Below are 15041 nucleotides of genomic sequence, written 5' to 3' on the forward strand. Positions count from 1 at the left end.
ACTCACTTTACAATGCGAAAAAAACATTAACAAATAATTATAACTCTAGCTCGAAATTCGACAGCTGGATGGTAAATACTTGAAACTAGTGAGCAGAGCATGTCATACACTCATTTTACAACAATAATAAACCAGCACAAAAAAGAACAAAAGGTAGGGTAAAGCGCAGTGTGGGGTGGCTCAAACAATCACCAAGATACATGTCCTTCATTCTGTTTACGACCCATCCATTCGGCTGGAGGTACAACATCAGTTCTCAATGAGAGTGTATGTAGCGTATCAGAGATACCTTCACCAGCAGACTGAGGGCCTCAGAAGACTGGTTGGTTCTAGTATCAGGCTCATCTGGTGCTTGTTGGTCTGGAACTGCACAAAGGTCACATCGGTTTTGTCACAAAATCTGCCCATCACTATGCGCCAAGTATGACCTACCATCAAGCTTCATCAGCACAGCTGCTTCCAACCCCACCTTGTCACCAAGAGCAGTCGGCCTGATTCGCACAGCGCTGCCTTTTAGAGATTGTAGGCCTTTGGTTCCTCGGTCATATCTGGCTTTGTCTGACTGGTTTTTTCGTCTCTGGGCATAGTTATCTGTTAGTAGTTGGCCTTCAGGGTTCAGTAGGGTATCAGTTGTGGGCAGAGAGGTGTGCCACCTCCTGTCCAAGAATCTCTAGAAAGGGCTGCTTACAATTCCTTTTTGTTTAGAGTTTCTGTAAGCTAGTAGTGCCTTGTAGGGGTCATCACCAGCCCGCTTTACCTTCTTCTATAGATTCTTGGGTGATTACACAGAAACTTCAGCACGGCCTTTACCTTGTTGATGGTGGAGGCTTGAAGTACGGTGTGTAAGCACTCCTCTGAAAAAAGGTGGAACTTCTCTGAGGTGAATGACTGACTAGCCATGTCGACTCATGAGTTTTTTCAACTTCACAACCTCTTTGGTGGTAGTCTATCAGCTTATCCAGCTCGGAAAAGTTGGAGAAGTGGTCAATAGTGACTAGGTAATCATTTCCTTTCTAAATGAATATGTCACAGCCCATCATTTGCAATATTCGATCTGAGACTTCTACAGACATAAGGGTCTTTTTCTGTTGAGCTGTGGAATATGCCTGACATGCTTCGCAGTTTGAGGCATGTTCTGTGATGTCAGCAGAGTTTGGCCAATACATACACTCTCTAGTTCATTTGAGGGTACTCTCTTGTTCAAGGTGGTTAATATGTAATTCCCTCAGCATTTCTTTCCGCATGTTCTGCGGAACCATGACCTGCTCTCTTCGGTTGATAATACCATCATAGAGCACAAGCTCATCTCGAAAGTTAAAATATGATTACGCCGCTTCTTCCAGCGTGTCCCGTACTTCTGGCCATCCAGAACCTAGTGCTCAGGGCTCAGCCTCACTAGGTCGTCATCTTGTTGAGTAGTTGCTAGCAGTTTCTCCTTCCATCTATGACCAGTCACTATGCGGTAGATGGTTTTTACATTGCCAAAGTCAGCAGGGTACGACAGTTCATCAGCTATCAGTTGCTCTGTACTGCGACAATGTACTACTTTGCTATTGTAGTGCTGTAGTCTCTAGATTATATTTGCAGTCGTTTGGTACATCTTTCAGGTGCTTCATCATAATTCTCTCCAGCGGTTTGTGGTCACAATGGATTAATTTGAAATTATTGTAAGTGTATTGGTGGTATCGTTCTACAGCCCATTTATGTCAAACATCTCTTTCTCTACGAGAGCATATCAGGATTCCGTATCTATGAGGGATCTGCATGCAAATCTCAGAGGTTGTCCACCCTGCATCAGTGTAGCTCCTAGGCCTTCATCACTTGTATCACATTGTATCTCCAAAGGTTGTTGTAGAAACGAAGCACAGGTTCCTTGGTGATGAATTCTTCCCTTTAGTGAAAGCTTCCGTTTAGACAGAATTTCAGGTATTTCCTGCCTGAATACCTGATGCATACTGAGCTCTGGCACAGTATCCGCAGCAATCGCCTCACTTCTACATATTTTCAATTCCTCATTTAATGTAACTATATTGCCATAGGCAATCAGCTTTTGGCGTGTGCGTTGCTTGATCCAATATCCCACACCAGTCTATCTTTGAGTGATTAATCTTTAAATTAGTTACACTGGTTGGCTATCTGTAGAAACTTGATCAGATACTTATCAAAATACTCATCTGCTAACTGATTTTTTTAGTATTGAACACATAATTCTCGTAGATAACATTAGTGTCACCGACACAATACCTTTCTAGCACCTCAAATATCTTAGTAGCGGTAGTATTGTTCTCTATGCAAGCAGCGCCAATGACCTTGGTGCATTCAGTTCCCACAACATACTGTAGTAGTGCCACTTGGTAGTCAACAGACTCATCGGCTAATTTAGTAAGCACTGAGTAATTCTCCCACCTGGTCTTGAATTTTCGGAAGTGCTTCTCTTTCAGCTGAGACGTCAATCGTGCCAGGTGGGTCAATTCTCGGTAAGTGTCTACTTCTAGCAGCTCTGTTCTCATCACATCCAGACATTGTGGTATGACGAATGTGACATGCTTTACTCACCGGTGCTGATGATTCGTTTTTTATACTGAAACCGCTGCCGCCATGTCATGATGCGGTATAGATAGTGGGTTTCATTTTATATTTGTTAGTATTATGCTTAGAATAGTCAGTCATTGAATATTTGTGCGTAAAAGAAAATATGCGGGAGTGAAAGAAAGTAATAATATTGACCTTTCTGTCTGTAGAGTTTGTAGCGAGTCACTCGTAACAAAGACCATTGCTACTATCTTTGCAATACGTGTATGTGGTTGCTGATTGTCATTGCCGCGCCATCACTGTAGACCTTTCTTTTGCAGTTAGTCGAGGCGACTAAGAATGTCTATGGTTGTGGCTTGCGTATGATAGCAGATCTCCACTCAGCTCGAATACAAGCAGTTGTTTGCCATGTGTTTGTATTAATCTGCCTTCATTTTAATTTTTTTAGTTACATTTTTATAGCAGAGTCTAAGCCTTCCTTAATTTCGGCTACCATCACATCATTGCGAGTATGATAATTGCTGTGGAAGGCAAGCTTCCACTCTGTTTGCATAGCCTAACTATTCGACTAAGCGAGTTAGTCATTAATCATAGGCGTGCCCATTTTGAGGTTTTTATGTTTGTGAACTTGTCAGTTGTCCAGCCACTAGATGTTCATAATGTCTCTCAAATGTCTCATCATCTCAGCACGTGGTTTCTTGACTTGACTTCCTCCAGGTTTCTGCGCCACATAATTTAGTCAGCATCAGTCAGCAGTGTTTTGCTGACTAAAACACTGCTTGATGCACTTAACACTTCCACACAGTTTTTCCAGAGTCTCTGCTGAAGCGTGCCCATAGCAGCACTGGCTTATCCAATGCTTCCTTGAAAACCAGTTTTCGTCATCAGGAAAAGGTGTAAAACGAAAATGGAGTTGTCTATTCGTGTTTATCGCGTATAATTGAAACCTTTGCAACTATAATTCATATGCCAATATTTGAGGTATTTTTACGCACCAAATATGGCTAACAGACTTTTTAACAGACTTTTGTATGATCTCTATTTATATTAGTATATTTTGCTCTTTTTAAATATTTAATGATTAGATAAGTCAATTGTGCATAGCTGAGATAAGTATTTATTGAAAAATAATGACGTTTTTGGTTGTTTTCTGATCACTATCTCACTCAGTCAAAACCACCGTAACACCATGGAAAACTCTGGGAAATCCTTTTCGTGAATGCTATATGGTCTCTGAATGAGATCCGCAGTTTCGCATGAGTGAGATAGTGATCAGAAAACAACCAAAAACGTCATTATTTTTCAATAAATACTTATCTCAGCTGTTCGCAATTGACTTATTTAGCCATTAAATATTTAAAAACAACAAAATATACTAATATAAATAGAGATCATACAAAAGTCTGTTAAAAAGTCTGTAAGCCAATTTCGGTGCGGAAACATATCTGAAAAATCACAAAAACTAGTACGTATTGCAGAGCCACCGAGTGTAACACTCGATGGCTCTGACGTATTGTTCAAAACTGTAGGCTAAGATCCATGACCTTGAAACCGAAAGTACATTACGGACTTTGGTTCGAGACCGTTTGCTTCTGAGCGAGGTGAATAATCACCCCTATAGTAAAGCGAAACTTACCAGCAATGATAGCTCATGTTGCGTTTAGTACGCTTCTATTTTCGTTTTCGTAAAATCTTTTCGCAATGTTGGCAACTCTTGCAATTGCTATCTTAGTAATCGCAATTATGGGCTATGTGACAATCACATTAACCACTTCATCCGGGAGTGAACTTGGTGGAAACTCTATCGATGATTATATTTTAAACAAAGGTATTTCTCGTCATACTACTGGCGTGTTTTGTCGAAACTACATTCTATTAAACTCGTACGAATATTTGTTTCATCGTGTTTTACTTATTTTAAAGGCATTGTGAAATTGTTTAACAAGCTTGAGTGATGCTAATATTGAATGTTAATAATACGTTGAACAATTAAATTGGAATATTTTCATATTTGGCCAACGATAGCGCAGGTAGATATTATTAATTTTGAGCAATAAGAGATTAGACTGACATATCATTAAAGGTAGTTGTTAAGAGAGTCTCATATGCACTCAGTTGCTAAATGTTTTAGATACTCCACGCATCGCCAAAACTAACAAAAAATACAATTACTGTAGCCAGTATGCTGATGAAAAAGGTTGTCAGCTGAGGATCATGTTCGGAACTGAATATGGAGCAGCAGAGGACATTTCCAAATCCCTTTATAAACGGTAAGTATCAGAGCCTAAGTGATATGTGGTTCGTTGAAAGGCATACCGTCTATGATTATTCTGATGTACTGAAGTTGATAACGACTCTGATTGCAGTTGGTAAGGTTTCGCTGTTTTACCAAATTTTTATTGCAACACTTGATTTCTAATCTTTTGTAGTATTCTTTCGAGGAAGAATGCTGTTTTTAATTTTCATCCACGCTTGATCAACTGCAGAAATTATGCACAGCTTGATTGGGAAAATGAAGAGCTGATATTATTTATAATCTCAACAAGTGGAGATGGTATGTGTGTAAATCGAAATATCTTTACTAATTACATGCTAAGATTTCCTGGACTACAATATCTAACTGTTCCTTTTGTTATGGACATGCAGGTTGTCCTCCAACAGATGCCATACCATTTATGGAGTACATGCAGTGTTTGACTCACAGCCTTAAACAACTCAATTTTTCTGTCTTAGCTCTTGGAGACTCGAACTACACCCATTTCTGTAAAACTGGCATTCAGCTAGATGACAGGTCAGACATGGCTGTATTAAAAAATATTTATTTGACAAATAAAATCATTTGAGTTACAGTAACATTAATAGCTTAACACGTAAGAGAAAGTGATTGTCCAGCAATTTCAGGTTTTGAGAACTAACCCTAACAATAAACCCTATCATCACCCAATTGTGTGAAATCTCTGCTATGCTTTGTGCAAGTCACCAATGACATTGCTTTTAGCTATGTGTTTGTGTACTTTACAGTATCCATCAACCATTGAACTTTGTTCACATATGCCATTTTGTTATTGTAATACGAAGTCTAGCTATTAGATCACTGACAGCTCATTTGACATGCTAAATTACTTGTATGTGTTCAGTTCTGACTGAGAGCATTTTTTCAAATGGACATATACTTTTATCTCACCCCAGGCTACTGCAATCTGGAGCTAAGAAAATAGTAGCTCGCCATAATGTTGATATGGAAGATCAGAACACAATTGACCAATGGATGGAGAAAGTTTTATCTGCCATCACAGTCTTGAATATTGATGAATCAATTGATTATCTTCCTAAATCTATGGAAAGCGAACTTGCTTTTAAATTTCACAGAAACAACCCATTCATGGCTAATATTCTGGTAATCCATTTTGCTTGATCATCTGTTAAATTGGTGCTTTGAAGTTGCTGCCTCCTTAGTTTCTATTTGGTATAGTTCTCGCATCAGAAGTGTCACATCATTTGAGGGTAGTTGGTAGCGGGTCAAGAAGATACAACTTCAAAAATAACTAAAATATTAACTTAATGCTTAGAGTAATCAGAGGTGACAATATCATCTAAAGTAATCATTTTTTCCATTTTTAAAAATATCTTCTGAATCTAACACTTCTTTAGTTGCTGCGTATATCTAGGCACCTGACTTTCTTTTGGAAAGAAGTGTGTTAAAACTTTAGTTCCAAAACTTTTTAGTATCAAAACCTAAATACAATGTATTGACACAAGAATGTTAGGTCTAACTACATGTATATACATAGGTGAGATGCAATCGAGCTTCTGCGCTTATTGTATTTTGTGACAATTTGAAACAGTTGACTTTTGTTGTAGCGGAAAGAGATTCTTACAGAATCACCAAATAAAGAAGACAGACAGACTGTGCATATAGAGTTTGATCTCACTGGTAGCTCCTTAACATGGCAATCAGGTGAGGCTGTCTGATGATACAGTTAATATGTTAGTATATATACCCATAATATATTCATGAACATTCCTGACCTACAAGTTGAAGCATTGTCAAACAAGCCCCTCTATATACAGTTATACCTGGACATATGAACTTAATGCAATCCACCAATTGCTTTTTATGTCAAAATCATTGTATGATGGAACAAATATTCTCATAAGAATACATAGCATTATGTTTAATTCTTCCGGAGATTCAAGACAATGATAAATACTTCAAGAAACTACCCGCTGCGCTGGCTATAAAAAGGTTTTGGAGGAGCTATTCTTTAGAGATTTTAATTAAAAATGGTACGCAAAGTTTAAATAGTGGATGACACTGAAAACATTAATACAAAGTTGGAGAATAACCACACTAAGCATGCAGGCAGACTACTCTTGAATATTTCGAAAGAGGAATCTTTGTGTTTTTCCTAAAAGCATTAAACCATAATTTTTGGATGTTACTTGAGCAAACAAATCAGCGTTTATATTTTAGTGCCATATTTTATATGGCACTTTGAGTATAGTCAGTAGCTCATGGTTGTATAAAAAGTACACAGTGATATCTGTTTTCCAAGTACTATATTTATTGCTTAAATTTTACAACAACAAAAACTTAACCATCGCTGCTAATTGTGACCCAGTCACATAATGATATACGAGGGCAGATATTCAACTCTCGTTGTAAGCTTTTTGTATAGAGATGAGCTTGCTAGTGATTTCCAAGTGTTGCTCTCAGCTCCTAAATATAAAAAACTGAAACTACGCAACTTGGTAAGGCGATAGTTCTTAGTGGGTAACTAACTGGTTGTTGCTAGTAGGGGACCTGTAGCATTTACCCTTACTGCAGGGGATGCGCTTGGTGTGTACCCATGCAACAGCGAGCCAGAGGTGATGGATCTTTTGGGCTATGTAAACATGTCTGGTCAAGAGTTGGTAACAGTAGACAGCAGCAGAGCCACTGGTGAGACAAATTAACATCATCCGAGCGTTACTTCTATCAGATTAATCCTGCTCCGATTTGGCATGAATTATTTTTAGCACTAGTCCTTGTCAACATTATTGTATAGCTTGTTTTACTATGTAGTGGTAAGCATACAGAGAAGATAGTTCAAGATCTTAAGGCTAAAGTTCAAAGTCACATTCATGAGGAAGTCAAATTGTACAGATAATTTAAACATCATTTTAAACGTGACCAAACCATTTCTACAAAGATTTCATGTTAGGCTTCATTGATTTAAGCGCATTCGGTGTGCGCAATCTGCAATCTGTATGAAGACATAACTTGACCATGTGTAAAACGGTGTTTAAGTATTAGAATTTGCATTAAGTGTTTCTTATACACTTTTACCCTGAGCTCTTCAATTCATTGTCCCAAAATCACATGAACTTTCTTGATTGACTTCTAGCAGAGAGTGTAAACTTGTTTGCAGTATCAGTCCAATGCAACTGTATGCCGCTTCAATTATGGGCTGCACTGCACTAAAGAAGCGTATAAAATGGTTTCTGAAATTTCCCTATTATCGTTGAAGCGATTAGAACATGACTGGTGGTAGAGATACACTAAATTAACCAGCTATTTTGTTTCTCTATAAATCTATGTGAAAGATACCGATCAATTGGTCAGCATGTCATATTTTAATGTTTAGACCTTTTAATCTGTTGACAAATCATGTTTGTAATTTTATAGGTAAACATTTTCTCATTACGTAGGATTGCAGACATATGGTCGCTGCCCAAAAATTGTTCTGATGGTATTATATATAACCTATGCAATAGTAAGCCATCATCTAGTTTAATTTTTAGAAATTTCCAATTCTTATGTGTACTCCTTCATCCATGATTACTTCCAAGGAAATACAGTTTATATTGCATCGTCCATGTTTACTACTAAGAAAAGTTGGTAACTTTTGCAAGCTGTTAGTTAGGATGCAATCAAATTACCTTTTTGTGTAAATGAAACCCTTCAGTTTTTACTTATTTTCTTTACTTGCCATATACATGTAGAGCATACTTGTGCTAGCTCTAAAGCCTTAAAACTTTTTAGTTACAATAAGAGGTTACATAAAGTGTGTCCTGATTCCTTTGGGATTTGTACGTCGCCAAAGGAAACCATGCACAGTGTATCTGTGAGTTGTGTCTCTTTTTTTCAGCTTCTAACATATTATTCACCAAGCCTCACCCTTGCGCTTGTGTTAAATAAAGCCGACATGCCCTACATAAGGCCTTTTGGCTTATAGGTATTACACCTATACATGTACTTTTGTCTTATATAGTCAAAGCTTTCTGATACTCGTTTTACTTGTTTTTCAATGGCATTGCAGTTACCTGATTCAGCTGTGTATTTATTTCTTTTTTAGACATATACCTCTTTGGAAAACTTGTATGTGATTTTGTCTAGGTGAGATGAAACTTGGTTGTTGCAGGTGACCCTGTAGAATTGTTGGATGCACTGATGAAGCATTACAATTTGAAGGACATATCTTTACCTCTCCTTCGCTATTTCGAAAGCCATCTTGATGATGTGCAGGTACAACTACCTACTTAAGAATGCCTTACTGTTTTGAACTTCTCTGTATCACACATCCGATATCTGTACTCGGCAGCTAACATTGTTTATGTAGTTGAACTATCACTTTCTATATAAAAATTATGAGGGTTTGATGAAATTAGCATGTCATTCTATGTTGTCTCTGTAATAGCCCTAATCTTATGTATTTAGATGAGCCATTACAGAGGGGAGGTGAGAGACCTCTTCCGTCTGAACCCGTCTATAGAAATCGAGCCACAGCAGCTTGTGGAGCTGCTTAAACCTCTGCAGCCAAGATATTACTCTATATCTTCATCATTTTTGGTTGTGAGTTGCTCATTTGTTATTTATCATCAGTTCAAAGCTGCATGAGTTGGCTTAGAATATAATGTGATTATGGAGTCTATTTCATTTATTGAATGAAACGTATGAAATATTCTTATATTTTAGACTGGGTGTCAATATATAATTTAGCTTTCGATGAAATAATTCCTGTTGGTAAGAGATGATAACTCCTCAAGAGCATTATATTTGTTAGCTCGTTTAGCTCATTTATTGTTATTTTTGTTTAGTGTTATTTGCTAACTTATATTTGTTAACTCATTTATTTGTAGGCAAATGATATTTTATTACTCACTTCTGATGAAAAACCTGCTGTGCACTAATATAGCAGGTTACTAGCGGGTAATAAAAAAGTCCTTGCACAGAAAATTGATTTGTATTTAACATATAACAACATTTGCCATTCTAACTTTCAAACTACATATCATGAGAAAAAGTATTTTGTGTAGTTGAAATAATTTATGAGAAAATAAAAGCAACTGTAAAGGTTTTCAAACTTTGTCAAACAACAGTAACTTTCAAACTTCATATCATAGGAAAATGTTTTTTGCAGGTCAAATAAATTAAAAAAAATAAGACAACTATAAAAGGGTTTAGATGTAAATGTGAAATAATTAGCAAGTAATTGCTAAATTAAGTCGGTTTTGCTACGATTACAATAAAAGATGATTCGGTAATGATACAATTAATACAAACTGAGAAAGCAATAAAAATCCTGAATTTGTTTAATTTATAATAACAATTCTTGAATAGAAGTGTGTGTGTGTGTAAAAAAGGTTAGCGGTCCAACAGAAGCTATTCATCAAAACTTTGAATACAACGATACTGGTACCTCTCGATACCAGTACAAATGTAAAAATAAGATATCGTACTGTCTTTGTCTGACCAAACGAAGAGAGAATGTCGAGGCTCTTCCCACGGAGATAATATAATTGTCCGCGTGAGAAGAATTTACCTTGACCCCAGGTATAGTAATTGAACCTTATAAAAAATATTTCTTAACAGGGCCTCGTAATGCGTGGGCGCAATGCTAAAATAATTAGCGTGCGCGCAATGCTAAAATAATTAGTGTGTGCGGGTCTACGGCGTATGATAACATCTTGATCAATATGTCGTTGTAGCTCAGTGGTAGAGTGCATGGATAAGCAACTTGAGGCTGCATTTGTCGTGAGTTCAAATCTGTCAGGATGTGGAGTTTTATTTTCAAGATTTTAAATAGCTATAGCTAGAATGACACACATACCGACATTGAGAAATATATATATAGATTAGGCCTCTAGTTTTCGAGTGTATATACTATTTCACACTATCATCAATACTTATACAGCTATTGAATGTTAATAACTTAATATGCAAAATTTTGACAAATAATGTAAAATTTCAGCAAGTATTCGGAATTAACATTCAAAGTAATTTTTACATACAATGTCCAAATATTTTCTTAGCATTGCAGTTTTGTAACTCAGTTCTCTTCCGCAAATTTATATTCTATAGTGTTTGAATAATTTTAAACAGTGCTTCATACCTTTCTTTTATACTTTTAAAGTTTTTGATCTCAAGTTTTAGTAGCAGTGGAAAAAAAGAAAAGGCAACGGCTTTAATTGGAGTTAAAACAAGAAATCATAGAGCATTGTGAGAAAACACCCATATCCTCTTTTTCAAAACTCAATGAAGTTCAGTAGTTTTTGAGATGACGAAAGTAAAAGTGATACAAAAAGAAAAATTGAAGTAAGCGAAAATGGAGAGGCGAAAAGAGGTGATTCAGGTTAAAACGTAAAAACAGCTAATATAAAAACAAATATAAATGAGTTGTAATGCATGCAGTTTAAAGCATACTAAAATATCCAAATATAATATTTGAGGTATTGCATTTTCCTCATTTACAGTCATAAATCCAAATAACTGATGGCAATCACTATTATCCAGTCAAACTCTCTCAAGCAGGGATAGTGATGTTGTATGACCTACTGTAACTTATAACTATGCGATGTTTAAACTAGCTTTGCTCTTAACATTTGTTTATCACCATCTCTTCACTTTCAGTTATAGAACCTTGATGCCATAAGAAACTTGGAACAATACATGTTGAAAATTTCTTCGTGTGTTTAGCAACTTATTTTCTAGCATTTACATCACTTGTTGATCAATCCTTTTCATAATCAATCAGGTTTAACTGTAGAATCAGCTGGCATGACTGTACATATTAGAAACATTGTTGGTGATGGGAAATTTTCTTTTCACATTACACATTTATTATGCATGCTCTTTATTAACACTAGGTTACACTCATCTGGCTATCTAAATGATAATCCCAAATGTTAAAACGAGCATATTTCTAACACCCTTTATACACACGGTTTCATATATAGAACAAATATGCCAGGCATAATCCAGCTGTTACAACGAGACTTGGCTAGGAGGCCCTTATGGACATGAAGCAATCTATATCCTACTAGAATATTTCAATGAGAGGGGGTGCAGACTGTGCAGTGCTAGTTGTGCATAGACATTTTTATATCACATACTCTTAGATTTTATCCAGCTCCATTTTATAAATTTTAGTTAGTAGCATTGAACCATTTTACTCTGTCCAATTTTATTCTATTCACTTATGCCAGTCTTTGTTTGTATTTATTCACTCTATGCATACTCATTGCATTATTGTAGGTTAGTACATAGAAAAGGCTTTTCTTTGTTTAATTGCTTGTTTATAAAAACTTTACTTCATACTACATGCAATGGTTCATTTATAAGGAGATCTCTAATAAAGACCTATCTTCATATCACTTTTAGTATAGATAGTAGGGACCTTATATTGCTAGACATTCAACATTAAATGCTTGAATCATGCAGTTGGATCAACTGAGCTTCTCTGGACAATTTGAATTAACTGATTACCTTACCTATTGCACCTTGTGAGAAGTTGGCTTTTATGGTCAGTTATAATTAACTGACCATAAAAGCCAATGGTCAGTTGATCATTTTGTACACATGATTATTTTGAACACATGATTATTTTGTTGGTTTTTAGGCTTAACTTATACCACCTATTTTTAGTACAAGTTTATGTACATGAATCTTTTTGAACATTAGTATGACCAAGATTTCAAAATGAAGACTGGCATTGCATCTACACTGTCAGGCGTGATCTCTGACCTGCTTGGTTGGCATGATCACCTTGGTGCGCTGACCCTAGTAGTTGAAACTGGTGTACCAGAATATTACATAAGATCCGTATGCCTGACTTGGTACTAACAAGCAGAATAATGTTCAGGGAGTTGCCCTTACATTGCTGAGACAACTTTTTTTTAGCTTTGTACATAGCGATTTGGTAGGTAAATCTCAGCTTTTAATGTTATGCTCGCCTAAAGATATTATCAAATAACGCTTGCAATTTTGGTAAAGCAAAACATTTTTTTTAGGATCCGTCTGTTGCGTGCATAACCGTAGCTGTTGTCCGATACAATTTATTAGGTACTGAAAGAACTGGTGTTTGTTCGACATATCTGTATGAAAGGTATGTACAACACTGAGCAACTTCCCTGTGCTGATCGAATTTGTAGCCTTATACTGCTAGATCCAACACTAGTACATTCCAATCAATGGTTGGTTATTTCAGTCTAATAAGAATGTCATATTTAGGACATGCTGTCTGCTAGTTTGCCATCGCCATTGAACCATAACATTAATTCGCAGATAATAGATGAAGACCAAGCCAAGATATTTTTTAATTGTTTTATATGGGAGGGAACTTTTGTCTTGGCATGCAACTACTTGTCTACTATCGCTATCACCGTTTTGAAGAGTAAAGCAGCCTCATTAGATTAGCTTGGTGTACAAAGCGTGTCTTGCTCATTATTTTCTGTTGTTTAATTTATTGATATTAATGTTTAGATCTTATAAGGATAGATTTCTATTTGCCAATGGTCTCTATTCACTTGCAAAATGGTTAGATCTGTACTTCAATACTTGTGTCTACTTTAGAATATGGACAATTCCATACAGCACTACTATTTTTTAAGAACTTCCTACTTACCTTGTTGTTACTTTAATTTACAGGCAACAGTGCATACTGTTGCCTACTTTGAACACAAAATTTGATGCCTCGATGTTGCGAAAACAATTTGGTATTAATGTATGAACATATTTTGCTGCATATTTGTTGGATTGAATTTTTTAGGTGCTTTGCTGGGGATAAGGTTGGCATATTTCTTAGTCAAAATGCTGATTTCCGATTGCCCTGTGATAGCAGTAAAGACATTCTCATGATCGGCCCAGGAACTGGAATTGCTCCGTTCATGTCCTTCATATCAGAGCGTAGTAAGTTTTATAAAACTCATGTTTTATAACTCATTAGTTTGAACTCAGCTGTAAAATGCTAGTTCTGCTACATGAGTCACACTTATTAATCCTATAACATATATAACTTATTAATCCTACTAACAGTAACCATAAAAATACTCAACATGGTTAGGAAAAATTCTGTGTAATCACATGCAGGCCAGCTCTAAACGAACAGTACAAGTAAACCTTAGGAAGTTTGCCATAATAATTCACCTCACCTGCCAACTTTTCCAAGGTAGGTAGGGACATTGTTGAAACATAATTGGTCCTTCTACTTGTCATATGTTCACTATATTCTAATTGGCTGACCTGTCACCATATAAGCTAAAAATGGTTTCTAATGATCCTTTGTAGTATTTAGCCAAGCGAAGGGAAGGATGGTGCTATATTTTGGTTGTAGGCATAGTGAAAAAGATTTCCTTTATAAACACCAATTAGGTGAGTATGCATATATATATTCATGTGCATGATTGTAGCGCATAATTGTGACAATGCTATCTGCTCCAGCATCAATTTCTGTTACTTTTGCACATGCTTTAGAAAAATGGAAAGCTGAAGGAATTATACATCTTCAATGTGCGTTTTCTCGTGATCAAATTGATAAGGTATATGTCCAAGACATTATACTCAGACAATCTAAAGAAATATATAAGCACATCCAAGTAAGTTCTTTGTAATATGATTTCCTTATTTAAAATACTTTCATACGCCAACATTCATACATGAAATGCCAAGATTATATAGCATTTAATTTCGATAAAATAATGTTTATATACTGGTAGAATGTGTTTTGACATCTTATATTCGTTATTAAGCCAACCCATTGTGCTATTACAGGGAGGTGGACATTTGTATGTGTGCGGAGATGCTTCACGCATGGCACATGATGTACACGAAGTACTTTTAGAGATTATTGCAAGAGAAGGAGGCCTTGACCCAATCCAAGCGGAACATTATCTAAGTGAAATGGCAATGACTGGAAGATACCAAAAAGATGTTTGGGTGACCTTAACAGCTGCCCAATGACACAGACATAATACTACCAGCTGCCTTCCACGTAGCACTTGTTTACTGGTGGTTTCAATCAGTAATATTTTGTTTGCAGTGAAAATCAGACTTACTTATACTATACATATATACAATTGGATGCGTTTAACTTGTAAAATATAATTTAGCTAGACGTAATCTCGATTCAGATGAGTCTTCAACAGATGAGTCTTCATGTAGAACTATTTTAGTGAAAGTGTGGTACACACTGCTATGACTGCGTAGGGTTTACTGATGCAGCATTTCATGTTAAAATGAATGAAAAGTG

At 36.3% G+C, this 15041-nt stretch overlaps 1 protein-coding gene across 2 annotated transcripts; it reads left to right on the forward strand.

Annotated features, from left to right (window-relative positions):
• The first annotated feature begins 4236 nt into the window (after nucleotides 1-4236).
• Nucleotides 4237-14763, forward strand: LOC137390116 (NADPH oxidoreductase A-like). Of its 2 annotated transcripts, XM_068076375.1 has the most exons (14): nucleotides 4237-4360; nucleotides 4664-4802; nucleotides 4962-5086; nucleotides 5266-5323; nucleotides 5722-5929; nucleotides 6394-6490; nucleotides 7361-7474; nucleotides 8937-9040; nucleotides 9233-9367; nucleotides 12805-12899; nucleotides 13563-13702; nucleotides 14081-14164; nucleotides 14267-14388; nucleotides 14564-14763. In XM_068076375.1, the coding sequence occupies exons 1-14, from the start codon at nucleotides 4276-4278 to the stop codon at nucleotides 14750-14752; spliced, it is 1695 nt and encodes a 564-aa protein (XP_067932476.1). In that variant the 5' UTR covers nucleotides 4237-4275; the 3' UTR covers nucleotides 14753-14763. The 2 variants fall into 2 exon arrangements, with proteins under 2 accessions (XP_067932476.1, XP_067932477.1); XM_068076376.1 differs by lacking the exons at nucleotides 4962-5086; nucleotides 5266-5323.
• The last annotated feature ends 278 nt before the right edge of the window (nucleotides 14764-15041 follow it).

Source organism: Watersipora subatra, chromosome 3, assembly GCF_963576615.1.
Source record: "Watersipora subatra chromosome 3, tzWatSuba1.1, whole genome shotgun sequence".
In the NCBI taxonomy this organism is placed as follows: Eukaryota; Metazoa; Bryozoa; class Gymnolaemata; order Cheilostomatida; family Watersiporidae; genus Watersipora; species Watersipora subatra.